At 43.6% G+C, this 26036-nt stretch overlaps 1 protein-coding gene across 3 annotated transcripts in view; it reads right to left on the bottom strand.

The window, feature by feature from the left end:
• The window catches only part of LOC115178389 (potassium voltage-gated channel subfamily KQT member 5), a 142347-nt gene that overhangs the window by 4767 nt on the left and 111544 nt on the right, over nucleotides 1-26036 (bottom strand). The window contains exons 4-14 of one of the 3 annotated variants that reach the window (XM_029739556.1): nucleotides 20405-20580; nucleotides 19826-19951; nucleotides 18740-18850; nucleotides 18356-18451; nucleotides 17182-17276; nucleotides 15761-15787; nucleotides 10719-10942; nucleotides 5418-5529; nucleotides 4488-4619; nucleotides 4139-4246; nucleotides 301-427 (exon numbers count right to left, since the gene is read on the bottom strand). In XM_029739556.1, the coding sequence (XP_029595416.1) occupies nucleotides 301-427; nucleotides 4139-4246; nucleotides 4488-4619; nucleotides 5418-5529; nucleotides 10719-10942; nucleotides 15761-15787; nucleotides 17182-17276; nucleotides 18356-18451; nucleotides 18740-18850; nucleotides 19826-19951; nucleotides 20405-20580 (1334 nt within the window). Of the gene's footprint in view, nucleotides 1-300; nucleotides 428-4138; nucleotides 4247-4487; nucleotides 4620-5417; nucleotides 5530-10718; nucleotides 10943-15760; nucleotides 15788-17181; nucleotides 17277-17491; nucleotides 17612-18355; nucleotides 18452-18739; nucleotides 18851-19825; nucleotides 19952-20404; nucleotides 20581-26036 lie in introns of all 3 variants that reach the window. The other 2 variants (XM_029739558.1, XM_029739559.1) reach the window with 2 other exon arrangements.

Here is a 26036-nt window from a genome sequence, read left to right as displayed (position 1 = left end):
CACATTTTGGAGGAATACTCTTATGTTACTGAATGTCAACAGTGTAATGTTTGGATTCAGTCTTGTGTCAGGTGAACTTGTGTACTCACCTTTGGTCTAATCATTTATTTTCCCATTATCTTCACTGTTCCCTTAAAATTGCTACCATGGTTATGCATATGCTTTTCATATTTCTTCTGTAAGAAACATTTCAATCTAGCCCCGTCCGTATAGGCCAATTCCCACGAATGTAAAAGGTTAACCACACATAATTCACCATATTTAATGAACCAGTGTTTAAGTTCATGGAAACCCACTGACCTGCCGTTCCACTTTGCAGACGCGTCCCAGCATACTCATGTCCTCCAGCAGGTCTCCATCAGACAGCAGCTTGTCCCGGATCTTCTTATCCAGAGGAATCTGGCCTTTACCTAGGATCTGGTCCACTCTGGAGGACACAGGAGACATAGTGTTAAAGAGAGGGCACAGAGAAAGAAATGGTGCAGGACCAGAGGATGTCCAGTAGGCAGCCCGCCGAGAAGGAAGAAGGAAGGAAAGAGAGTTAGAGTTGGAATTGGTCCTCTATGAGAATACAACACGTACTGTAGAGGCCATACTGCTCACAATGATATATATTTGCTCGGTTTACTGTGTCACTAGAGATATATGATGCAAGTGTATCAATATCAACAGCATCCCACTGGGCACACACACTGGCTGAATCAACGTTGTTTCCATGTCATTTCACTGAAATGAGGTGGAACCAACCAGGGGCGGTTCTCCGGGGGGGGGAGGGGGGGGGGTTGGGCAGGAGGGACCAGTGCCCCCTATGACAACAATTTTGGAGTATGAAATAATTTTTACATATTTTTGCTATCGTTCTTTTTTTACATCCTTTATTAGACAGTGGCAACGTGGAACACTAATGATTATGAACATGGTCTTTTGCCTGCTAATGCAGTGAAGAAAACGATATGACAACAATAACGTCTAATGTAACTGGCTCCTCTAACAGTACAACTGGCACCAGCTTGGCCCCCCCAGTTGAAATGGTCTAGAACCGCCACTGGAACCAACGTGGAATAGACGTTGAATTGACGTCTGTGCCCAGTGGGATGTCAATACACCTTTTTTCAAAAGATCTAAGATTAAACTTCAGAAGCCAAGAAGAAGAGAAGAATGTATTATCTACTACTGGATTTGAAAGACAAATGGATGACCTTAAATTACAAGCATATTAAAATAAGCACACATTATTTGTATTTATACACTGCTCAAAAAAATAAAGGGAACACTAAAATAACACATCCTAGATCTGAATGAATGAAATAATCTTATTAAATACTTTTTTCTTTACATAGTTGAATGTGCTGACAACAAAATCACACAAAAATAATCAATGGAAATCCAATTTATCAACCCATGGAGTTCTGGATTTGGAGTCACACTCAAAATTAAAGTGGAAAACCACACTACAGGCTGATCCAACTTTGATGTAATGTCCTTAAAACAAGTCAAAATGAGGTTCAGTAGTGTGTGTGGCCTCCACGTGGCTGTATGACCTCCCTACAACGCCTGGGCATGCTCCTGATGAGGTGGCGGATGGTCTCCTGAGGGATCTCCTCCCAGACCTGGACTAAAGCATCCGCCAACTCCTGGACAGTCTGTGGTGCAACGTGGCGTTGGTGGATGGAGCGAGACATGATGTCCCAGATGTGCTCAATTGGATTCAGGTCTGGGGAACGGGCGGGCCAGTCCATAGCATCAATGCCTTCCTCTTGCAGGAACTGCTGACACACTCCAGCCACATGAGGTCTAGCATTGTCTTGCATTAGGAGGAACCCAGGGCCAACCGCACCAGCATATGGTCTCACAAGGGTTCTGAGGAGCTCATCTCGGTACCTAATGGCAGTCAGGCTACCTCTGGCGAGCACATGGAGGGCTGTGCGGCCCCCCAAAGAAATGCCACCCCACACCATGACTGACCCACCGCCAAACCGGTCATGCTGGAGGATGTTGCAGGCAGCAGAACGTTCTCCACGGCATCTCCAGACTCTGTCACGTCTGTCACATGTGCTCAGTGTGAACCTGCTTTCATCTATGAAGAGCACAGGGCGCCAGTGGCGAATTTGCCAATCTTGGTGTTCTCTGGCAAATGCCAAACGTCCTGCACGGTGTTGGGCTGTAAGCACAACCCCCACCTGTGGACGTCGGGCCCTCATACCACCCTCATGGAGTCTGTTTCTGACCGTTTGAGCAGACACATGCAGATTTGTGGCCTGCTGGAGGTCATTTTGCAGGGTTCTGGCTGTGCTCCTCCTGCTCCTCCTTGCACAAAGGCAGAGGTAGCGGTCCTGCTGCTGGGTTGTTGCCGTCCTACGGCCTCCTCCACGTCTCCTGATGTACTGGCCTGTCTCCTGGTAGCGCCTCCATGCTCTGGACACTACGCTGACAGACACAGCAAACCTTCTTGCCACAGCTCGAATTGATGTGCCATCCTGGATGAGCTGCACTACCTGAGCCACTTGTGTGGGTTGTATACTCCGTCTCATGCTACCACTAGAGTGAAAGCACCGCCAGCATTCAAAAGTGACCAAAACATCAGCCAGGAAGCATAGGAACTGAGAAGTAGTCTGTGGTCACCACCTGCAGAACCACTCCTTTATTGGGGGTGTCTTGCTAATTGCCTATAATTTCCACCTGTTGTCTATTCCATTTGTACAACAGCATGTGAAATTTATTGTCAATCAGTGTTGCTTCCTAAGTGGACAGTTTGATTTCACAGAAGTGTGATTGACTTGGAGTTGTTTAAGTGTTCCCTTTATTTTTTTGAGCAGTGTATATCATTTTACTACACATTTGGATTTTCAGTTGAGATGTTTATATTATTTTCAATATTTTCCATGACTCAAGCTCTCGAGTACAAAAATGTAATTTTAAGTTTCTACCACATGGTGGCTCACTACTCACTCATTTGGTAAATAAGGCCTTTCAAATTCAGTGAAAGTTTAGGACCTAGATTTAATCAGATCAAGTGCTAACCAGCTATAGCCGACAGCTGCATAGCTGACGTTTTGGCGGTGTTGGTGTCATTGTCAAGAAGCCACACCTCCCCACTTGCGTTAGAAGTTCAGAATGAGAAAGTGTAGGCTATATAGAAATAATTACACTCAAATTGAAAAATCATTTAACTAAATAATGAGGATTTTTAACAGCCTAATCGAGGTGTAGATTACATCTCAAATTCCAGAATTCGAACTTAATGAGACTCTGTGCAGCCAATGGCAATGTCCGTTTTAGCTATAATGCCGTGAACAACTTGTGGATTTGATCACTCTAACGCAATTCCACCTCCGACACCGTCAAAACATCAGCTATGCGGATGTTGGCTAAAGTGGATCTGATTGAATCGGGCCATAAGTTTAAGAGAAAACTCAGAGAAAACTCAGTTGACAGGAATGCAGAACAGAAGAAACATCACCATGAGGAATCTAGAAACTGAACCCATCAACAGTCCAAAGTGGACCCCCCGTGCAAGACATACTGTCAACCTAGACAGGTAAGATATACTGTCAACCTAGACAGGTAAGATATACTGTCAACTTAGACAGGTAAGATATACTGTCAACCTAGACAGGTAAGATATACTGTCAACCTAGACAGGTAAGATATACTGTCAACCTAGACAGGTAAGATATACTGTCAACCTAGGCAGGTAAGATATACTGTCAACCTAGACAGGTAAGATATACTGTCAACCTAGACAGGTAAGATATACTGTCAACCTAGACAGGCAAGATATACTGTCAACCTAGACAGGTAAGATATACTGTCAACCTAGACAGGTAAGATATACTGTCAACCTAGACAGGTAAGATATACTGTCAACCTAGGCAGGTAAGATATACTGTCAACTTAGACAGGTAATATATACTGTCAACCTAGACAGGTAAGATATACTGTCAACCTAGACAGGTAAGATATACTGTCAACCTAGACAGGTAAGAAAGATTTGTGCGATTTGAAAACCATGCAGTGTTTCTTCAAGCAAACAATCAGCTAGTCCACATGCAGGGGATGGGGAGAAAGTCAAGAGGGTGTGAGGATAGGAGAGTGCGTGAGGGGTGTGTGTGAGGGGCGTGAGGGGGTTAACTCTGACCCCTGCGTGGAGTTCTTTCTGCCCTGGCTGTAATACATGGGCAGGGAGGGAGAGGAAAAGGTCTTGGCTCGGCTGCTCAGGGGCTGGGGCCCCACTATCATGTCCAGCCTGTGGGGGAAAGTGAAGACACACACACACACAAATATGAATGTATGCACACAGACTCGAACATATGCACAGTCACATGAAGACAAAGACATACTGCTTACATTAGTGGCTAAGCAGTGAATACACATGGGCAAACAGCTGCTAGCTAAGCTTTTTCATGCATTGCATTGGAAGGTCTAAGTTAGAGAGAGTGACGACGTGAGCACTTTGACCATGCGTGACAGTGCATTATTGTTCTCACCGTGTCTGCAGACTCTTGATGCGACACAGCATGTCCAGGTGTCCGGCAGAGTACTGCTCTATGACGTCCTTCACATCGTACGGACGCAACGTCTCCTTAAACTTCTTCTTGGCCACGTGGAACTTCATTATCCTGGATGGACCAGACCAGGGTCATGTTCATTAAATACCAGATGAAAGAACATTGACTGAAACAGTGAGGGACTACATGAACGTGTCTAATAAGAAACGCTTGTTTTTGTTTCCCGTTGCGAAACGTTTCGCTACGGTGTGTCCTAATGAATGCGATCCAGCACAGGAGGGAATCTCAATGCAGTTTGTCAATCTACCATAAGAGGGAGTCCTCAAACAAAGAAGGACATTGACCTAGAGTAACACACGCCAAGGTACTGAGATCTAAAACTATCCAATAGCAACAGCAGAAACAGCTCTTCTTTCTCAACATAAATACATGACCGCTCATCTGGAAAATCATTTCATATTTCGAAAGAAAATATTCCTGTGAAGTTGTACAGCGAAAGATCTGAGGTAAAATCAGTCTTTACTTCACTGTTTACTTTAGCTGTGTAGCATGTAAATCAAGCCCTTTGAGAGAGTGTAGAGGGGAGCTTAGTACATACACCTGTGGAGCCTATGGGCCCCATACAGCGGAAGAGGTTGAATATGAGAGGCCCTTACTGCCCAATGTCAGGATCAAAGGGGTAAGACTGATGGAAAAGTTATATAGTAATGTATCCACTGGCCACATGGCGGGAAGTAAGAGAGATTTTGAAGCTGCCTCTCACGGTATGGATTAGGGGAAAGAGTTAGGAGGTTACAATAAGAAGAAAAAGGTCATGCTAAGGCTCTGATGACATACTTGAGTGAGGGCAGCAGGTGTGTGTGTGTGAGTGAGTGAGCAAGCGAGCGACTGTGCGTGCGTATGTCTTACCTGACGGCTCGGATGACAGACTTGACGGAAGGCAGCAGGTCCTCCACAGAGATCTCACAGTGACAGCCCTTGTCATCACCGAACCCATCCTCAGTGGTCATGTTAGAGTCAGCTAGAGAGAGAAAGAGAGAGATGGAGGGAAAGAGAGTTTGAGTTTTAACATACCTTATTTTTTTTATGACGGAGACAGAAAGAAAGAGAGATGGAGGGAAGGAAGGAAGGAGAGAAGGAGGAAGGGGAAGGAGAGAGACAGTGGCGCGCATTCATTGATGCCAAGGGAAGCCAGGTTTCCCCAAATATTTGAAAAAAAACCCATATATTTCGTCTCTCTCTGTGTTTTAATGATTTTCCATCAATTTGCAAGTGGCTGAATCGCACCTGTAGAAATCATCAGAGCGAGGGAAACAGCACCCCTCTGTCTCAGTATGTGTAGCCCATCTATCAGATGCTGTGTGGACCAAAAGAGTATGACATGTTGCGGCAGTATTTCTATTTAACCTTTTTTTAACTAAGCAAGTCAGTTAAGAACAAATTCTTATTTACTTTGACGGCCTACCCCGGCCAAACCCTAACCCAGATGACGCTGGGCAAATTTTAGGCTGACGTTAAGTAGCTAGCTAACTTATCTGGTTCATTGTTGCCCATGAGAGGAAGTTAGGCTAGCAAGCGTTTTAGATAGGTAGCCTATGACAACAAAAACTAAACGCATACTGTATGACAGAGCCATAGACCGTTTTGCCAACATGAAAGAGAGGAGGATGGCATTGGAGTTCACACACACACACACACACACACACACACACACACACACACACACACAGACACAGACACACACACACACACACACACACACACACACACACACACACACACACACACACACACACACACACACACACACACACACACACACACACACACACACACACACACACACACACCAGTACCATTTGTTTTTGGTATCTTTAAGTTTGTTTTCAGTGTATTCAAAAAAGCATACTGTATATAGCCTTGTTGATGAAATGTTTAAGTTGAAATGGTGCTGAAATAACAGAGGCAGTGCTCCTGTTGTCTTTGTGTTGACTTCTGAATCAGTAGTTGTTTAGTAAACTGTCAAACATTAACTCGCTTTAACATGTTGCAGGCAGTGGTGGAAAAAGTACCCAATCGTCATACTTGAGTAAAAGTAAAGATACCTTACAGTTTTTTCCAATTGCTAACACACTAAAATGACATGCACAGCACAATTATTTAAACTGACACACAGAGAGCAAAACCTCTTCTCAAGTCTCCAAAAGTCTAAACACATTTTCTGCTTTACACACATTTTGCAATTCAAAATGGCACTTTTTAAATGCACTGCACACGGTTCTCTGCATAAGACACAACAATCTGACATAAAGTCACGTTTGCCATTTCAAAACACTGCCATTCAAAATGACACTACATGAGCTAATTGGTCAATACATGTGCCACCTGGCTAAACACCTCAATGGTTAATTGTTACCACTTCAATCAGGAAGTAAGCACTATGAAAAGACCACAGGTGAGCACCTTTTGTTTTACAACAACAATGGAAGCCGTTGCAGAGAGAGGAAGAGGGAGGGTGAGAATGAGAGGGGGAGGAAGAGTGAGAGGTAGGGGTAGAGCTGGTAGAGGAGTTTATGGCCAAAGAAGACAACAACTTTCAAATGAAATCAGAGCAACCTTAGTTGATCATGTCATCAACCATGGGCTGACAATGTGAGAGGCTGGACAGAGAGTGCAGCCCAACTTGAGCCGTTTTACTGTCGCCTGTGTCATCCGGACATTTAGACTGGAGTACAGGTATGTAACCAACATTTATTTCACACTATGTAGTACACCCCATGTCATAGTGTATCAGTTGGGTGACACCTGTTTACTTCATGAATGGCTGATGTCATACACTAACTGCACAAATTTCCTGTAGAATTTACTCTACTGTGGGGGAAATATCTTTAGGCTGCATTGTCTAAGCCCTATATTTTTGTTTTTTTGTTTTTCTAAAGGACTGAGAGACACAACCATGGTGGAGGAAGGGGCCAAATATTCACCGGGGTACAGGAAGCTGCCATTGTAAACTTGGTTTTGGAAAATAATGAAATCAGATTACGAGAAATTCAAAGCCTCATCATCCAAGACAACACCATATTCAACAACATTCAACGAGTCAGTCTGTCCACATTGGCTCGCATTCTCAAGCGAAACCAAATCAGAATGAAACAACTTTATAAGGTGCCGTTTGAGAGAAACTCTCAAAGAAACAAAGAGGTCAGACGAGCATATGTGGACATAAGTACAATATTGACTGCTTTTGTTCTTTGTTTTCAGGGAGTACTGGAAATGGATGCTCATGCAATCCCACATGAGTTCATCTTTATAGATGAGGCTGGGTTCAACCTAGCTAAGACCAGAAGAAGGGGGAGAAAGGTCATTAGCCACAGAGCCATTATAGATGTTCCTGGCCAACGTGGTGGGAACATCACAATGTGCGCTGCCATCTCCAATACGCATGGTGTCCTCCACCGTCATGCCAACCTTGGACCAAACAACACAGCCCATATTCTCACATTTCTGGACAGACTCAACAACATTCTCATACCACCAGAGCGTATGAATGATGCAGACCATCAAAGAACCCGGTACATTGTAGTATGGGACAACGTGAGCTTTCATCGTGCAGCCCCAGTCGAAAACTGGTTTGCTGACCACCCACCATTTCTCGTGCAATACCTCCCACCATACTCACCATTTCTGAACCCCATAGAAGAGTTCTTTTTGGCATGGCGGTGGAAGGTATACGATATGTTGCACTGACTTGTTTGGTGAAAAATATAATGTTTCAACAGCATGTGTGTGTATCTGCAAATATTTCTGTGCATCTGAAGAATTTTCGACAATTTGAACTATTTTAGTATTATGGCAAAGCATACTAAAGATGAGAGTGCTTTTCATTATGCCCAACAGTGTGTAGTTGGTTAGACAAAAATCTGGCAATACGAATGAAGTGTGTGCCATTTCGTGCAAACGTTTGATTTTGATAATGCTATATGTAGTTTTGGTTGCAGTGCTTCATTTTGCAGGATATATGAGGTATTTTGCAGTTTGGGTGTGTGGTTTTGTGAATTGTATTTTGATAAAACCAGCCTAGTTTGCAAAATTGTGTTTTAGCAATTGGGAAAAACTGTAATAGAAAGTTACTCAAGTGAAAGTCACCCAGTAAAATACTACTTGAGTAAAAGTCTAAAAGTATTTGGTTTTAAATATAATTAAGTATCAAAAGTAAATGTAATTGATAAAATATACTTAAGTATAAAAAGTAAAAGTATAAATCATTTCAAATTCCTTATATTAAGCAGACAGCACCATTTTCTTGTTTTTCAAATGTATGGATGGCCAGGGGCACACACCAACACTCAGACATTATTCACAAAAGATGCATTTGTGCTTAGTGAGTCTGCCATCCCAGAGGCAGTAGGGATGACCACGTGTTCTCTTGATAAGTGTGTGAATTTCACAATTTTCCTGTCCTGCTAAGCATTCAAAATGTAACGAGTACTTTTGAGTAAAAAGTACTATATTTTCTAAGGAATGTAGTGAAGTAAAAGTAAAAGTTGGCAAAAATATAAATCGTAATGTAAAGTACAGATACCCTTCCCCAGAAATGACTTAATTAGTACTTTAAAGTATTTTTACTTAAGTACTTTACACCACTGGTTGCAGGTCATATAACTGCTTATTACATGCAATATTTGCTTTGTGGACTTCCCCGGACCGACGTTGCTCTCCGGTTTTGTGATGAAACAAATGTAAGTGTAGTTGAATTTATTTCACCACTATGTGACTGTTATCTATTGTTGTCTCTGCCTTATTGTATATCACAGCGACGTATGAACGAATGGGTTATAGAGCAAACAACGCAATTATCCCATCATTGGTTGTAATATGTTTTTACTGGCTTGGTTTCCACAGGGATTTTACCCACGCACTGCTACTGGAGAGGGAGAGAGAGAGAGAGACAGAGAGAGAGAGATGAGATGAGAGAGAAAAAAATGGAAAAACTCTTGTTTTCACAAAGAGAGTCCACAGTATAGCAGAAGAGCGGAGCCTGAGAGCTGCCTGGCCTCAGTTGGTATATTGCTAATGGGAAATATTTATCACAAAGACCTGGTGTTTATGAGTGGCCTGAGTTACGACATAAAGCACACCAAAACGGGGCAGGGTTTAGAAGTGGTAGAGTGCAGATCAAACAAATTTTCCCCTGACCAATAAAAAGTTTTCTATGACCCCAGGTTAATGCTATTTGTAATGTTACAAGGCAAGCCACCACGGGCCTTTGGAGGATTGGTGTGTGTGTGTCAGCCAGCATCAATCTCTGCTCTCATTAATTCAGAAAGTACTGTAGCTGGTTCTTGGCAAAGCCATTTAATCCATCTGGCATACCGTATATGCAACAATCCATTTACCATATACAACATGATTATTGTATGGTTGTGTAAGGTAAGTGTCATATACAGTATAGTCATTAGTCCTCACTTTATCCAACACATCTCTTACACCAGATTCAGCTGGATAAATCACCCATTCCATTTCTATCCATCCTCAACATAATGTGCTGGTAATAGTGTTATTATAGTCCACTATTGGTGTAGACCTACTTCATTCTAGAATTTAGCTGGTGTTCCACTTGACCTAGCTACCTGGTCACTGTGGCTGTTACCCTGCCTTCCTCAGCCAGCTGGCTAGGCTGGATAGAGCAACACTGCAGCCTCTGCTAGCCCCTTAAGGCTGCTAATCTATAGCATACATGTTCCCTTCCCTTCCCACCCACCATCCAGAGTACGGTTCAGAGCTCCAGCCATAACCAAGCCAGGCCGGCCAGCCTCGCTGGGTCTAGCTGGCTCTACGGCTGGCTCTATCGTCTGTGCCAGCTCTGGTCTGGTCTGCCCATAAGACCAGGTCTAGGAGTAATCCTTCATAGGCTAGCACACAGCGCCCAGCCAGAGAACTTAGGGAAAGGGAGTGAAAGCTAGCATGACATTAATAGTGTGGTTTTAAGTTGATGTAGCTCACCAGTGATCTAAGGATAAGCTAAGTATATCTAAAGATATCATGAGATATCATTCTGAAGATGATCACATGCGTAGAAGCCATCAGGGCAAGATTACCATTTTGGTATAAATGCAAAGGAAATGACATGGTACCAATCAACCCATCTCTTACACTAAACGCCCAAATCCAACAATTGACCAATCACGACAATTCATTAGTTCCTCTCACCATCGGCAGTGGAGCGTGATTGGATCTTGAGGCGGAGGGAGGGTCTGAAGCGGGTGCGGTCGTTGAAGCTCCAGCTCTTCTGGACCTTGGCAGGGCTGGTGCCCTCCGTACCCCCAGCCTCAGTCCCCGGGGACCGCCGGTCGCTCACCGACGTCTGTCGGCTCTTAATACTCTGCCCCCTGGGGCTCGCCATACGGACACGGTCTTTGAAACTCAGCTTCTGGCTGTCATGGGGATGGATCGATGGAGGGAGAAAGGGGGATGATGGTGTGGAGGGATGGAGAGAGAGAGAAAGAAATGGTGTTAGTGGAACAACGATATACACACATACTGTGTCAAGATCAAGCACAGGTTCGGGGTCGGGAACAATTCAAACAAAATGCAATTGATTGGAAACTTTTTTACAGGAGTCTTTCACCATTTCATGAGTTTGTTCATTTGTTTACCCAATTATTGGTTGCTTCACTGGAGAGCAAGGCATTTAAATTAGGTTAGCTTGATGGGCCTATTCATAGACCAGCATGCACTGCAGCCTATTATCCAAAGTGGAGGGGCCATGCAGAGGACAGGCAGCGGGCAAGGGGTAGGAAGCTATACCCAATCTAACTGTGACTGTTTTGGTGGTCATTGTAAATGTTAACGTGACTGTTGATGAAGTCATTGTGTCTTTCACATTTTGGTGATGTGAGTGTGAATGGTGTGAATGACAGGAAGTGAGGTAAGAGGCAAGAGTACTTGATAAAACTTCCAGAATGATTGAAGTTGATGGTGAAATATCACAATGAACCAGTTAAACAGCATATCTGTTCAGTGGATCTGTTTTTAAGACCTTCCCAAATAGCTGTTGAACAGTCAGAAATAAGAGCAATACGAGTTAGTGTACAGTAAGAGAAGTGGTTAAAATCATAAGACAACAGCCAGCAGTTTCAGGCACTGTCCAAAAGCAGCTCAACATTGTTGCAAAGGTAACTCAGATACTCAGAGAACGCCCAGAACCTATACGCGGCCATTTTGAAAACCCCCAACTTTCACTCGGACATCGAATCCATGCATCAAGAATAAATTCGTAGTCATTCCCAAAATAGTCATGAGTCCAAGAGGGCAGGGGGGATGTACCTAGTATGTTTCCGTAGGGTACACCTCCTCAGTAGCTTCAGCTTACTACTGAGAACCTTACTACAAACCAGAGGAAAGAGATATGGTAAGCAAATATATGTGTTTATAATGTACAGTACCAGTCAAAAGTTTGGACACCTACTCATTCAAGGGTTTTTCTTTATTTTTACTATTTACAAAACTATGAAACAACACTTATGGAATCATGTAGTAACCAAAAAAGTGTATAATATATTTGACATTTGAGATTCTTCAAAGTAGCCACTCTTTGCCTTGATGCCAGCTTTGCACACTCTTGGAATTCTCTCAACCAGCTTCATGAGGTAGTCACTTGGAATGTATTCCAATTAACAGGTGTGCTTTGTTAAAAGTTAATTTGTGGAATTTATTTCCCTCTTAATGCATTTGAGCCAATCAGTTGCGTTGTGACAAGGTAGGGTTGGTATAGCCCTATTTGGTAAAAGACCAAGTCCATATTATGGCAAGAACAGCTCAAATAAGGAAAGAGAAATGACAAACCATCATTACTTTAAGACATGAAGGTCAGTCAATACGGAACATTTTAAGAACTTTGAAAGTTTCTTCAAGTGCCATCATGAAAACCATCAAGCGGTATGATGAAACTAGCTCTCATGAGGACTGCCAAAGGAAAGGAAGACCCAGAGTTACCTCTGCTGCAGAGGATACGTTCATTAGAGCCTCAGAAATTGCAGCCCAAATAAATGCTTCACAAAGTTCAAGTAACAAACACATCTCAACATCAACTGTTCAGATGAGACTGCGTGAATCAGGCCTTCATGGTCAAATCACCTCAACTAAAGGACACTAATAAGAAGAAGAGACTTGTTTGGGCCAAGAAACACGAGCAATGGACATTACACCGGTGGAAATCTGTCCTTTGCTCTGATGAGTCCAAATTTGAGATTTTTGGTTCCAACCGCCATGTCTTTGTGAGATGCAGAGTAGGTGAACGGATGATCTCCACATGTGTGGTTCCCACCGTGAAGCATGGAGGAGGAGGTGGGATGGTGTGGGGGTGCTTTGCTGGTGACACTGTCAGTGATTTATTTAGAATTCAAGGCACACTTAACCAGCACAGCTACCACAGCATTCTGCAGTGATACGCCATCCCATCTGGTTTGCGCTTAGTGGGACTATATGCTTTTTAACAGGACAATGACCCAAGCCAAGGCTGTGTAAAGGCTATTTGACCAAGAAGGAGAGTGATGGAGTGCTGCATCAGATGACCTGGCCTCCACAATCATCCGACCTCAACCCAGTTGAGATGGTTTGGGATGAGTTGGACCACAGAGTGAAGGAAAAGCAGCCAACATGTGTTCAGCATATGTGGGAACTCCTTCAAGACTTTTGGAAAAGCATTCCAGGTGAAGCTGGTTGAGAGAATGCCAAGAGTGTGCAAAGCTGTCATCAAGGCAAAGTGAAGAATCTCAAATCTGAAATATATTTTGATTTGTTTAACACTTTTTTGTTTACTACATGATTCCATATGTGTTATTTCATTGTTTTGATGTCTTCACTATTATTCTACAATGTAGAACATAGTAAAAATAAAGAAAAACCCTTGAATGAGTAGGTGTGTCCAAACTTTTGACTGGTACTGTATGTGAACGTCTTTGTATAGGTTATGAATGTAGCTTCTATGAATGTCTATGTATACTTATGTAAAGATGTCATATGCCTTCATGTCTGCATATGAATGTTTATGAAATCTAATCTATACAATCGCCACCTCAAACTAAGTGTATTAATGTCTATGTACAGTATAGTTTATGGATGTAAATATAACTTATGACAGATGACATAGTCCTTTTATGTCATGTATATGAAGGCTTTATAAGCACAGCATGATCACTCGGCTTCAATCACACGAAACTAAAGCGTGACCAGAGATACTGTAGAACCACTATACTTTGTCAACCACTTGCTGACATTTAGAAAGAGCGTGTTCGAAAGGTAATTGAGCTCAGTGGAGAGAGAAAATGAAGAGCCTAGGTATGACAGCGTTTTTAAAAAGCCTATCATTTGATAATTCAGCCCCACTCCTGTCCATGTCTCTCATTTAACCATACTAATTCAGCTGACTGGGAGAGAGAGAGAGAAAGAGAGAGAGGGTGAGGGAGAGAGAAGGAGAGACAGGGAGAGAAAAAGAGAGAGAAAGAGGGAGCGACAGGGAGAGAGTGAAGCGAGGGAGGGAGAGAGAGAGAGAGAGAGAGAGAGAGAGAGAGAGAGAGAGAGAGAGAGAGAGAGAGAGAGAGAGAGAGAGAGATAGAGAGAGAGAGAGAGAGAGAGAGAACTTTTAGAACAGGCAACCTGTCGGGCACCAGTAGGCTTTCAGGGCCATCGGCACCTGGTTCAATGACACTCAAAAATGGATTGTTATTTATTTATTTTTCTCCTGCAGTTTTGAGTTGGAGCCCTTGACCATGAGAGGGGTTGTGAATTGAATTCAATAGGTGGAGGATGCTGGAGCTTTGTTCTCTCTCTCTCTTTCTCTCTCGTTCTCGCTCTCTCCCTCCCTCTGTCTCTCCTTTTCTACCGGCATGCTTTTCAAGTGTTTGGGTTTGCGTGGGATGGATTCTGTCCTCGCCCTCTCAACACTAGGCAACACTGAAAGGTTTTATGCTATTCTGTTGACGCTTTACACTTAGTTTGGAAATCTCAGATAAAAAATAAGTACAGTCTCGACACAGACAAATGTTTTAGTGGCCCTCAGGTTTTTAATTCTGTTTTTCACTTTAAAGACACGCATTTTGCTTTCCCTACTCTTGTGTAACGACAGCTAAGACAACATATTACATCACTCCTAGCTCCCACAGAGAGAGAGAGAGACAGAGAAAGAGACCCAGAGATAAAGACAGAGAGAGGAGAGAGAGAAAGACAAAGAGAGATAGAGAGAGATGGAGGGGAGAGAGAGAAAGACAGAGAGATAGAGAAAGACAGGGAGAGATAAAGACAGAGAGAAATTGAGAAAGACAGAGAGAAATAGAGAGAGGGGAGAGAGAAAGACAAAGAGAGCTAGAGAAAGACAGAGAGAAAGACAGTATTTTCTCTCCCTCTTCTATCTTTCCTCTGTAATTTAGTGTTTGTGTCACTCAAATCCTGTTATACTGAAATACACACACGACACACGACTGCAATAAACACAATTATTTTTAATTTTAGAGAGAGAGCGAGAGAGAAACCACTGCAATCATTTCCTTCCTGAAGAACACCTCAGGTACGGAGAGATGTAGTGAAAGAAAGGAATGAGGGAGAGGAAGGAAGAAAGAAAGAAAGGGAGAGAGTGAGAGAGAGAGAGGGAATGAAAGGACAAGAGCTGAGAGAGAATAGGAGAGAGAATAGGGGAGTGAGAGGAATAAAGAGACGGAGAGCGAGAGTGAAGAAGGAATAATAAAAGAAGAGAAAGAAAGATAAACACTTAAGAAAGAGGGGGGAGAGGCCCAAAGGAGAGGTAAATGATGACTAAGTAATGAACTGCTGGCTGTTTCTGTAAATGGATGCATTAAGTGAAGAGCTAGGACCAACACCTCTTAACTAGCTATCTTTCTCTGCAATAGGTCTCCAGACTGCATATTGGCACTTTCAGCAGCAATACACAGTAAGTCCCAAATGACACCCTCCTCCCTTTATAGTGCACTACTTTGACCAATGTCCTATGGATGGAGAGAGACATTTGGGAGACACCCACACAGGTCTGAATAGTGGCTGAAAGCATTGACATTTCCATTTTGGTCATTTAGCAGAGCAGACGATCTTATCCAGAGCGACTTGCCATCAGAGTATCCCATACAGGCAGTAGGGAAGACATGACCCCCAACACGCAGGGTTAAGACGTACACCGGTGGTAGTGCTGCGTGTGGATCTGTGTGTCAAGTAGATACACAGAACAAGTAGGAGGTACGCACCTTGTGGACGATTCACCCTGGTCCTTCCTTCAGGTTGAGAAGTGAGAGAGGGGAGAGGGGAGAAAGTGAGGAAATATTTAGCAAAGTCTTCATCGCAAACATTATCTACTGCACCAGCGAGTAGCGAGATGAGCTCGAGGGGTCATCATCAAAAGAGATGCTGAGGATTTGAGGCAGAGCAAATAACAAGAATGTCACCAGACTAAACAGAAACAAGACTCAAGACACACACATACACACATACACACATGCATGCATTTCAATGCAGTATAACTATCCAGGCAAACTCGCTAGCAGTGTGTAGACAGGTGTGTGTCATCAGTGTGTGTGTGTGTGTGTGTGTGTGTGTGTGTGTGTGTGTGTGTGTGTGTGTGTGTGTGTGTGTGTGTGTGTGTGTGTGTGTGTGTGTGTGCGTGCGTGCGTGCGTGCGTGTGTGTGTGTGTGTGTGCGTGTGTGTGTGTATGTTGTCTATCTGTCAGTAAAGCATGTAGCAGATGGATTCTCCAATATTTCCAGGTTCCACAACATTCCATCTGCATATTTACCAGTCTTGAAATGCTATTGGCAGATAATACCAATACAGGCACTCCAGATCTCCCAATCACACAAGGCTATTCCAGCACAGTGGCAATCCAATGAGACGAGAGACGGAGAAGTGGCCACACATTCAATAAGGCCTGATTGGATCATTTAGACACTGATTACCGTGGAGGACGACCGCTAAATTCACTGCCTCAGTTGAAAGTGGAGTGCAGACAATCTCAAGTCTTCAGTGAATCTTAGCTAACTGTGTCAGGCTAAGTTCCAAATGGCACCCTATTCCCCATGTAGTGCACTACTTTTGACTAGGGCCTGATCAAAAGTAGTGCACTACATAGGGAATGGGGTGTCATTGAGAACGCAGCCTTAAACTGCTAGACTGATGGTTTGAGCATATATTGGGAGATATGAATGCCTGCTGTGTTAGCAACAGAGGTGTACTGGGGTATTGTCTACATGATTGGTTTTTAGTCATATTTCTTGAGTTCTTGGCACTACAGTTTGGATGAAAAGGAACCTGGACAATATTGGTCTTTTGATGGCTGTTAACTATTGACTTATAATAACAGAAGACAAATTATAAAAATATAAATGTTTTCATTCACAGAAAAGAAGGAAGTACATAAGCAAAATAGAACTTGAGGTAGAGAGGGAGAGGAGATAAGTAGAAAAATAAGTAGCCTGGTCCCAGATCAGTTTGTGCTGTCTTGCCAACACCTACGGCCATTGTCACACCAAACGTGCCAAACAGATCTGGGACCAGGCTAGAAAAGAAGAGGAAAGTTAACAGAAATACTTAATTGGAAAAAGAGAAGGGAAAAGACTGCTTAACAGGGGCACAGACACCAAACTCAGACACCAGCTGCCAATGTTGTACCTACTTTGTAGGGCTGCAGGTATGCAACGCCTTCAAATGAGGCTTCCAGGTAGCAATGGAAACCGAGTTCTCATCAGCCGCATAACTACGCCAAACACACTGCATGCAGAATACACAAAAAAAACAGGTGGGGAAAAGAAAAAAGAGACAAAAGAGAGAAAAAGAGACAAAACAAAAAAGAAGAAAAAGAAAGGACAAACAGAAATGGGAAAAAAAACTCTGATTAGTGATAAAAAACACAACAAAGCAATCACGGGTCAAAGGTCACGCGTGAGTGACACGTTCTGTGCCTGGGCTGAGTTCGGAGGCCAGACACGATGGGGGTACAGTACATGCCTGTGGGGCTGGGAGGGCAGGAGGCTCACGTGGTAACGCCACGTGGCGCCTAGATACGGCCTGGTAGAGTAGTCGGTGGAGTAGTAGCGCCACGCAGCCTGGTGCGGTGGGAGGATGGAGAGGAGGAGAGGGGAAGAGGAAGAAGATGAGGGGAAAGGTGGTGGAGGAGGAAGAAGAGGAGAAGAAAGAGCAAGGTAAGAGGAGAAAGCAGAGAAGGTAGGAGGAGGAGGAAGGCAGGAGAGGAAGCGAGGGATAGAGGGATACACAAAGGAAACCACAAGGTGAGATCACAAACAGGAAGGAAAAGAGAAAGACGAGGGATGCAGGGAAGAGGGAAGGATAGCTAACAGCTTAAGCTTGCCTGTTAGGAATTGGGGAGAATGGACAGAACCTAGCTTGGAAGCAATGAAGAACCCGGGGTTAGAGGAGGTTACCCTACATGCTGGTTCCTGGGCATGTTTGGAGGGTTTGTGAGGGGGGGAAAAATTGAGACTGGATAACAACAAAATTACTTTTAGTTTCAATGTCACCATACTCCGCAACAGTAAGGTATACTATTGATTCAATCAACAAGAGACAAGTATTTATCTCTGGCACAAAAATCTATAATGATGCATTCATAGCCTAAGGGCAATTTGAATTGACAATACCATTAAAGTGACTATAGTACAAATAGCAGTATTGAAGTAATGAGGCTCTGTCCCAAATGGCACCCTATTTCCTTCATAGTACACTATTTTTGACCAGGGCCCATAGGGCTTGGGTCAAAAGTAGTGCACTATATAGGGAATAGGGTGCCATTTGGGACGTACCCTGTGATAGATAGAACAATTTGTCTTTACCTGGATGAGACAAGCGGCTGGGTTCCTCCTTTTCTCAAAGTGCTTCTGCCTGTGCTGCTCCTGGACCTTCAGGGCAAAGCCTGAGCCCAGTATACCCTAGGAAGACACAGGAGGACATGGGAATCAGGTGAGAAGATGTAAAACTGCTCTTTTGTCGGCTGTAAAACTGCTGTGTTGCCTCATTTGTGACTGTGAACAACATGTGACCATGAAGTCAGATAGGGGAGGTAGCTGTCTAGTAGAGTAACTGAAAGGATACAATCATGTAAGTAGTGTGTGTGTGTGTGTGTGTGTGCATGTATCTGCCAATTTGTGTGTGTATGTGTGTGTGCGTGCGTATGTACGTCAGTGTGTGTGCGCGTATGAGTGTGTGTATGTACTCACCGCTGGCAGGGCAAAGAAAGAGATACCCAGTAGTGCAAACCCAGCTGAGAGCATGCGACCGGTCCAGGTCTTCGGGGTCTTGTCCCCGTAACCAATGGTTGTCAAGGTGATCTGAGAACACACACAAACACAATTATATCTTGAGAAAGATGCCCCTATTATCAATGATAGGTCCTAAATTATATTATCCGGAGCGAAGCCACCAAATTAAATATCATAGACGTATATTTGTGAGGGCATTGAAATCCTAACAAAATGGCTGCAATTTGCACTGTTTACTAGGGTCTATTCACAAGAAAAAGTATTGTATGTGTGATGATAATGTATCTCTGCTTTTTGACATTTATATCACTTCATTGGCTTATTATATAGCTTTAGTTTCATCTGCCTTCTCTCTCTCTCTCTCTCTCTCTCTCTCATCTCGCTCTCTCATCTCTCTCTCTCTCCTACTGCTATCTAATTGACTGAAAAGCACAGAAGATAATTCCCTATTGATTTAGTGACTCTCTTCTATCTGGGTTTTCTACCCATTCTGCCGTGCTGGGCTGCCGTGCATGACAAAGAAGGCCATGGCCATTTTGTGTCATTATGACTTTTGGAGGCAGTATGAAAATGGTGGCTAATGGTGCTGGGGCTAATGTATATTACGAAGAAGAAGGTTTTTAATCAAAGCTTATGTGCAACAAAACAGGAGGGACATAAAAAGAAAAGTGCCTGGCAAAGAATGAAAGGACTTTCTGCTTCTTCTCCTTTGGGTGGATGAAATAACGTGAAAATAATAATACTGAAAATGTGTCGTATATTAGTGAAAATGATGAATTTTCAGAGGTAAATACTATTTGAATAAGAGCTTTATTTCCTTGTTGCCCAGAAACCAAATCAGGGACAGACCGTGCCGCTGAGTAGAAATACGAAACATTAACTTAATAGAACATCAAAAAACAATGTTAATAGTGTTTAGAAAACAGTCATAGGAAAAAGGAACCCTTAACTGGCAAACATGGACTGTTCCAACATCATCCACCGTCCACTGTGGACTCTCCCATTACGAGGGCAGACAGGGGGAGTATCTGTAACTTTACTCACCGTTCCCCACCATAAGGCATCAGCATAGGTGGCAAACTCGCTGTTGAACTTGTTCTCCACAAGGTAGACCAGAAAGGAGGAGAAGATGAGGACCAGGAAGCCAATGTACCAGGCCGTCACCAGCTCCTACAGGGAGAGAATTTGAATTTTTTTACAATTCCCATTAGCTGACGCCATGACGTCAGAGAAGACGCCTCCAGAGAAGGAAGAGAGGAAAGAGGAGAGAGGAAGGAGAAGAAAGGAGAGAGGAGAGAAGAGAGGAGAGAGAAGAGTGGAGAGGGGAGAGAAGAGAGGAGAGAAGAGAGGAGAGAAGAAAGGAGAGAGGAGAGAAGAGAGGAGAGAGGAGAGATAAGAGAGGAGAGGAGAGGAGAGAAGAGAAGAGAAGAGAGGAGAGGAGAGGAGAAAGAAGAGCAGAGAGAAGAGAGAAGGGAGGAGAAAGGAGAGAGGAGAGAGAAGAAGTGTGTGTGACTGTGTTTGTCTGTGACTGTGTCTGTGACTGTGTATCTGTGACTGTGTATCTGTGACTGTGGATCTGTGACTGTGGATCTGTGACTGTGCATATTCGTCAGGCAGCCCCACCTTGCTGTGTGCGTACACAACTGATCCCAGCAGTTTCCAGGTGCCGCCGCGCCGGTCCATGCGTACCATACGCAGGATCTGCAGGAAGCGGAGGCTACGCAGAGCGGAAGTGGCGAAGATGTTACCCTGGCTTCCCGCCGACACCACCGCTACGGAGGCTATCAGTACGATGATATCTGGGAGGGGGAGGGGGGATATGGGAATTTTGAGAGAGAGGGAAGAGGAAAGGGAGAGACAGAGAGAGGGGTGAGAGAAGAGAGTGTGAGAGAGAGAGAGAGAGAGAGAGAAAAAGAGGGAGAGAGAGAGAGACAGAGGGGGATGGAGAGAGAGAGGGAGAGAGTGAGAGTGAGAGTGAGAGTGAGAGAGAGAGAGAGAGAGAGAGAAAGAGAGAGAGAAAGAAAGAAAGAAAGAAAGAAAGAAAGAAAGAAAGAAAGAAAGAAAGAAAGAAAGAAAGAAAGAAAGAAAGAAAGAAAGAAAGAAAGAAAGGAGGAAGGGGAGAAAAAGAGAAAGTTACAGGTGGGCACACAGGTAAAGAATAGTAGTTATATGTCACAATACTGGTGTGGATTGGACACTAACATAACAATACTGGTGTGGACTGGATACTAACATGACAGTTATGGTGTGGACTGGACACTAACATAACAATACTGGTGTGGACTGGACACTAACATAACAGTACTGGTGTGGACTGGACACTAACATAACAATACTGGTGTAGACTGGACACTAACATAACAATACTGGTGTAGACTGGACACTAACATAACAATACTGGTGTAGACTGGACACTAACATAACAGTACTGGTGTAGACTGGACACTAACATAACAGTACTGGTGTAGACTGGACACTAACATAACAATACTGGTGTAGACTGGACACTAACATAACAATACTGGTGTAGACTGGACACTAACATAACAATACTGGTGTAGACTGGACACTAACATAACAGTACTGGTGTAGACTGGACACTAACATAACAGTACTGGTGTAGACTGGACACTAACATAACAGTACTGGTGTAGACTGGACACTAACATAACAGTACTGGTGTAGACTGGACACTAACATAACAATACTGGTGTAGACTGGACACTAACATAACAGTACTGGTGTAGACTGGACACTAACATAACAGTACTGGTGTAGACTGGACACTAACATAACAGTGAAACTAGGTGAAATGGATAAAGGCAAGAGTCATGCAAACATGGCAAAATCTTGACCATTAATATCGGTCAATTTTTTTACATTTTTATTTCAACTTTATTTAACCAGGTAGGCAAGTTGAGAACAAGTTCTCATTTACAATTGCGACCTGGCCAAGATAAAGCAAAGCAGTTTGACACATACAACACAGAGTTACACATGGAGTAAAACAAACATACAGTCAATAATATAGTAGAAAAATAAGTCTGTATACAAAGTGAGCAAATGAGGTGAGATAAGGGAGGTAAAGGCAAAAAAGGCCATGGTGGCGAAGTAAATACAATATAGCAAGTAAAACACTGGAATGGTAGATTTGCAGTGGAAGAAAGTGCAAAGTAGAAATAGAAATAATGGGGTGCAAAGGAGCAAAATAAATAAATAAATACAGTAGGGGAAGAGGTAGTTGTTTGGGCTAAATTATAGATGGGCTATGTATAGGTGCAGTAATCTGTGAGCTGCTCTGACAGCTGGTGCTTAAAGCTAGTGAGGGAGATAAGTGTTTCCAGTTTTAGAGATTTTTGTAGTTCGTTCCAGTCATTGGCAGCAGAGAACTGGAAGGAGAGGCGGCCGAAGGAGGAATTGGCTTTGGGGGTGAACAGAGAGGTATACCTGCTGGAGCGCGTGCTACAGGTGGGTGCTGCTATGGTGACCAGCGAGCTGAGATAAGGGGGAAGTTTACCTAGAAAGGTCTTGTAGATGACCTGGAGCCAGTGGGATTGGCGACGAGTATGAAGCGAGGGCCAGCCAACGAGAGCGTACAGGTCGCAGTGGTGGGTAGTATATGGGGCTTTGGTGACAAAACGGATGGCACTGTGATAGACTGCATCCAATTTATTGAGTAGGGTATTGGAGGCTATTTTGTAAATGACATCGCTAAAGTCGAGGATCGGTAGGATGGTCAGTTTTACAAGGGTATGTTTGGCAGCATGAGTGAAAGATGCTTTGTTGTGAAATAGGAAGCCAATTCTAGATTTAACTTTGGATTGGAAATGTTTGATGTGAGTCTGGAAGGAGAGTTTACAGTCTGACCAGACACCTAGGTATTTGTAGTTGTCCACATTGTCCACATATTCTAAGTCAGAACCGTCCAGAGTAGTGATGCTAGATGGGCGGCCAGGTGCAGGCAGCGATCGGTTGAAGAGCATGCATTTAGTTTTACTTGTATTTAAGAGCAGTTGGAGGCCACGGAAGGAGAGTTGTATGGCACTGAAGCTCGTCTGGAGGGTAGTTAACACAGTGTCCAAAGAAGGGCCAGAACTATACAGAATGGTGTCGTCTGCGTAGAGGTAGATCAGAGACTCACCAGCAGCAAGAGTGACATCATTGATGTATACAGAGAAAAGAGTTGGCCCAAGAATTGAACCCTGTGGCACCCCCATAGAGACTGACAGAGGCCCGGACAAAAGGCCCTCCAATTTGACACACTGAACTCTATCAGAGAAGTAGTTGGTGAACCAGGCGAGGCAATCATTTGAGAAACCAAAGCTGTTGAGTCTGCCGATGAGGATGTGGTGATTGACAGAGTCGAAAGCCTTGGCCAGGTCAATGAATACGGCTGCACAGTATTGCTTCTTATCGATGGCGGTTAAGATATTGTTTAGGACCTTGAGCGTGGCTGAGGTGCACCCATGACCAGCTCTGAAACCAGATTGCATAGCGGAGAAGGTGCGATGAGATTTGAAATGGTCGGTAATCTGTTTGTTGACTTGACTTTCGAAGACTTTAGAGAGGCAGGGTAGGATAGATATAGGTCTGTAGCAGTTTGGGTCAAGAGTGTCCCCCCCTTTGAAGAAGGGGATGACCGCAGCTGCTTTCCAATCTTTTGGAATCTCAGACGACACAAAAGAGAGGTTGAACAGGCTAGTAATAGGGTTTGCAACAATTTTGGCAGATCATTTTAGAAAGAAAGGGTCCAGATTGTCTAGCCCGGCAGATTTGTAGGGGTCCAGATTTTGCAGCTCTTTCAAAACATCAGCTGAATGGATTTGGGAGAAGGAGAAATGGGGAAGGCTTGGGCGAGTTGCTGTGGGGGGTGCAGGGCTGTTGACCGGGGTAGGGGTAGCCAGGTGGAAAGCATGGCCAGCCGTAGAAAAATGCTTATTGAAATTCTCAAATATAGTGGATTTATCGGTGGTGACAGAGTTTCCTATCCTGGGAGGCTGGGAGGAGGTGCTCTTATTCGCCAAGGACTTTACACTGTCCCAGACCTTTTTTGAGTTTGTGTTGCAGGAAGCAAATTTCTGCTTGAAAAAGCTAGCCTTGACTTTTCTAACTGCCTGTGTATATTGGTTTCTAACTTCCCTGAAAAGTTGCATATCACGGGGGCTGTTCGATGCTAATGCAGAACGCCACAGGATGTTTTTGTGTTGGTTAAGGGCAGTCAGGTCTGCAGAGAACCACGGGCTATATCTGTTCATGGTTCTAAATTTCTTGAATGGGGCATGCTTATTTAAGATGGTGAGGAAGGCATTTAAAAAAAATAACCAGGCATCCTCTACTGAAGGGATGAGGTCAATATCCTTCCAGGATACCCGGGCCAGGTCGATTAGAAAGGCCTGCTCGCTGAAGTGACCCTGAATATATCCGTGAAATCGATAGCCACGTCAACCCTTGAGGGGGCAAATTCTATACAGGTGGAATAACATTTGCCGTTGTAAACAAATCATTATGTTGTAATTACCCCTTACTGTGACCGATTAGCACAACATCCCCAACAACATATCATCCACATGAGTGAATGAATGATAGTCTCCCTCTCTGTGTGTGTGTGTGTGTGTGTGTGTGTGTGTGTGTGTGTGTGTGTGTGTGTGTGTGTGTGTGTGTGTGTGCGTGCGTGCATGTGTGTGTGCGGGCTGGCATTCTGCTAAAGGCGTCAACAACACAATAACTCACAAAGCTATACGCGCTTCTGCATCGATCGAGATCCACAATCCATCCCCAACACAGAATGGTGCGGACATCATAGCAAGGCATGTAATTTAACACCTGTGCTGTATGTACAGTGTACAGCATCCACCACGGACGCATGAAAAGAGATTGAGATATCAAGTATGTTTGGAAACATGTACTGGAAACACTGTGTAAGTGTATTGGTCTTAAGGAGGACAGTTTACAGCAGCATAGTTCAACTGCTGTGCATGGGGAGTTTGACTGGATTGATACTGATCTTCAATCCCAGGTCGTTAGTGGCAAACACACAGGAGCGGGTTCTCACGAGGACGCACACAATAACGCACGCATGCACACAAGCACACGCACACATACATTTACACGTGTACACATGAACAGGCATTTCACTGTATTTGTGCACGTGACAATAAAAACTTGAAACACACACACACACACACACACACACACACACACACACACACACTCACAAAGGGAGGACAGGGACAGTTCAGACAGACCACAACGACAGGAAGTCTGAGGCTGAATCCCAAATGGCATCCTATTCCCTACATAGTGCACTACTTTTGACCAGAGTCCTATGTTTTTTTTTTGTAGTTAACAGGGTTCCATTTGGGATGTTGCCTGAGCCATCAGACTTCTCCTCCAACACAGACAAATAATATTTTCTATTTTCTTTAATACACCCTTGTGTTTCACCACTGCCTCACTTCAAAGATGCTCCACCACCACGTGAAACCACAAACTGAAGAAATATTATTTTCTTCTTCTTGGTTTCCCCTGCATTTTTCTGTTTTGGGAGAATTGTGAGAATTTGTCATCCCACCAGGCGGTGGGTTTGTCTGTCCTTCCAGGGAACTCAGCGCTCGGACAAGAAATACAATCGCTGACCAAGATTTGGTCGATCGCTCTAGGGCTTATAAATCATGAACCAGTTAACCCATGGCAAGAGGGAGACTGCGGAACCGTGAAAAATACATGAACCAACCACACACACAGACCGTACTCGGACGGCCCAAAAAACGGCATGCTGGGACATAAAGATGCTGGCCAAGCACTGGCCTCTGCTGAAGATGTGGAAAGAAAAGACCTCTTTACAGTTTTTTACAATCACTTTGGCACTAATTTCGGAACCTTAATGTCATTTTTCAAAACTCTAGACACAAAACGCACAACCAACGATCAAAATGCAATTTTCTGTAAAACTCTAACACTTTTTCCAATTGCTTGGATACAATACACATAAAGCTAAGATCATTTGTTCATTGAACTAAAATCACCTGTTCAAAATGACACAACTTAACATCAGTGTATTACCATTTCAAAATGCAATTCACACATTACATCTGAGATGACTGTCTATTCATTTAATTACAATGATCTAACCATCAACTGATACAACTGCTCAAAATGATAAGTAACTGTTGCATTACTCTTAATGCATAGTTTTATGGAAACTGACAAACAATATTCCATGTTTAGATCATGAAAGTTTCAAGATAACGAGATC

This window comes from Salmo trutta, chromosome 38, assembly GCF_901001165.1.
Source record: "Salmo trutta chromosome 38, fSalTru1.1, whole genome shotgun sequence".
Lineage (NCBI taxonomy): Eukaryota > Metazoa > Chordata > Actinopteri > Salmoniformes > Salmonidae > Salmo > Salmo trutta.
Note: the sequence above shows the minus strand (reverse complement) of the source record. Positions and strands in the feature narration are given on the sequence as shown.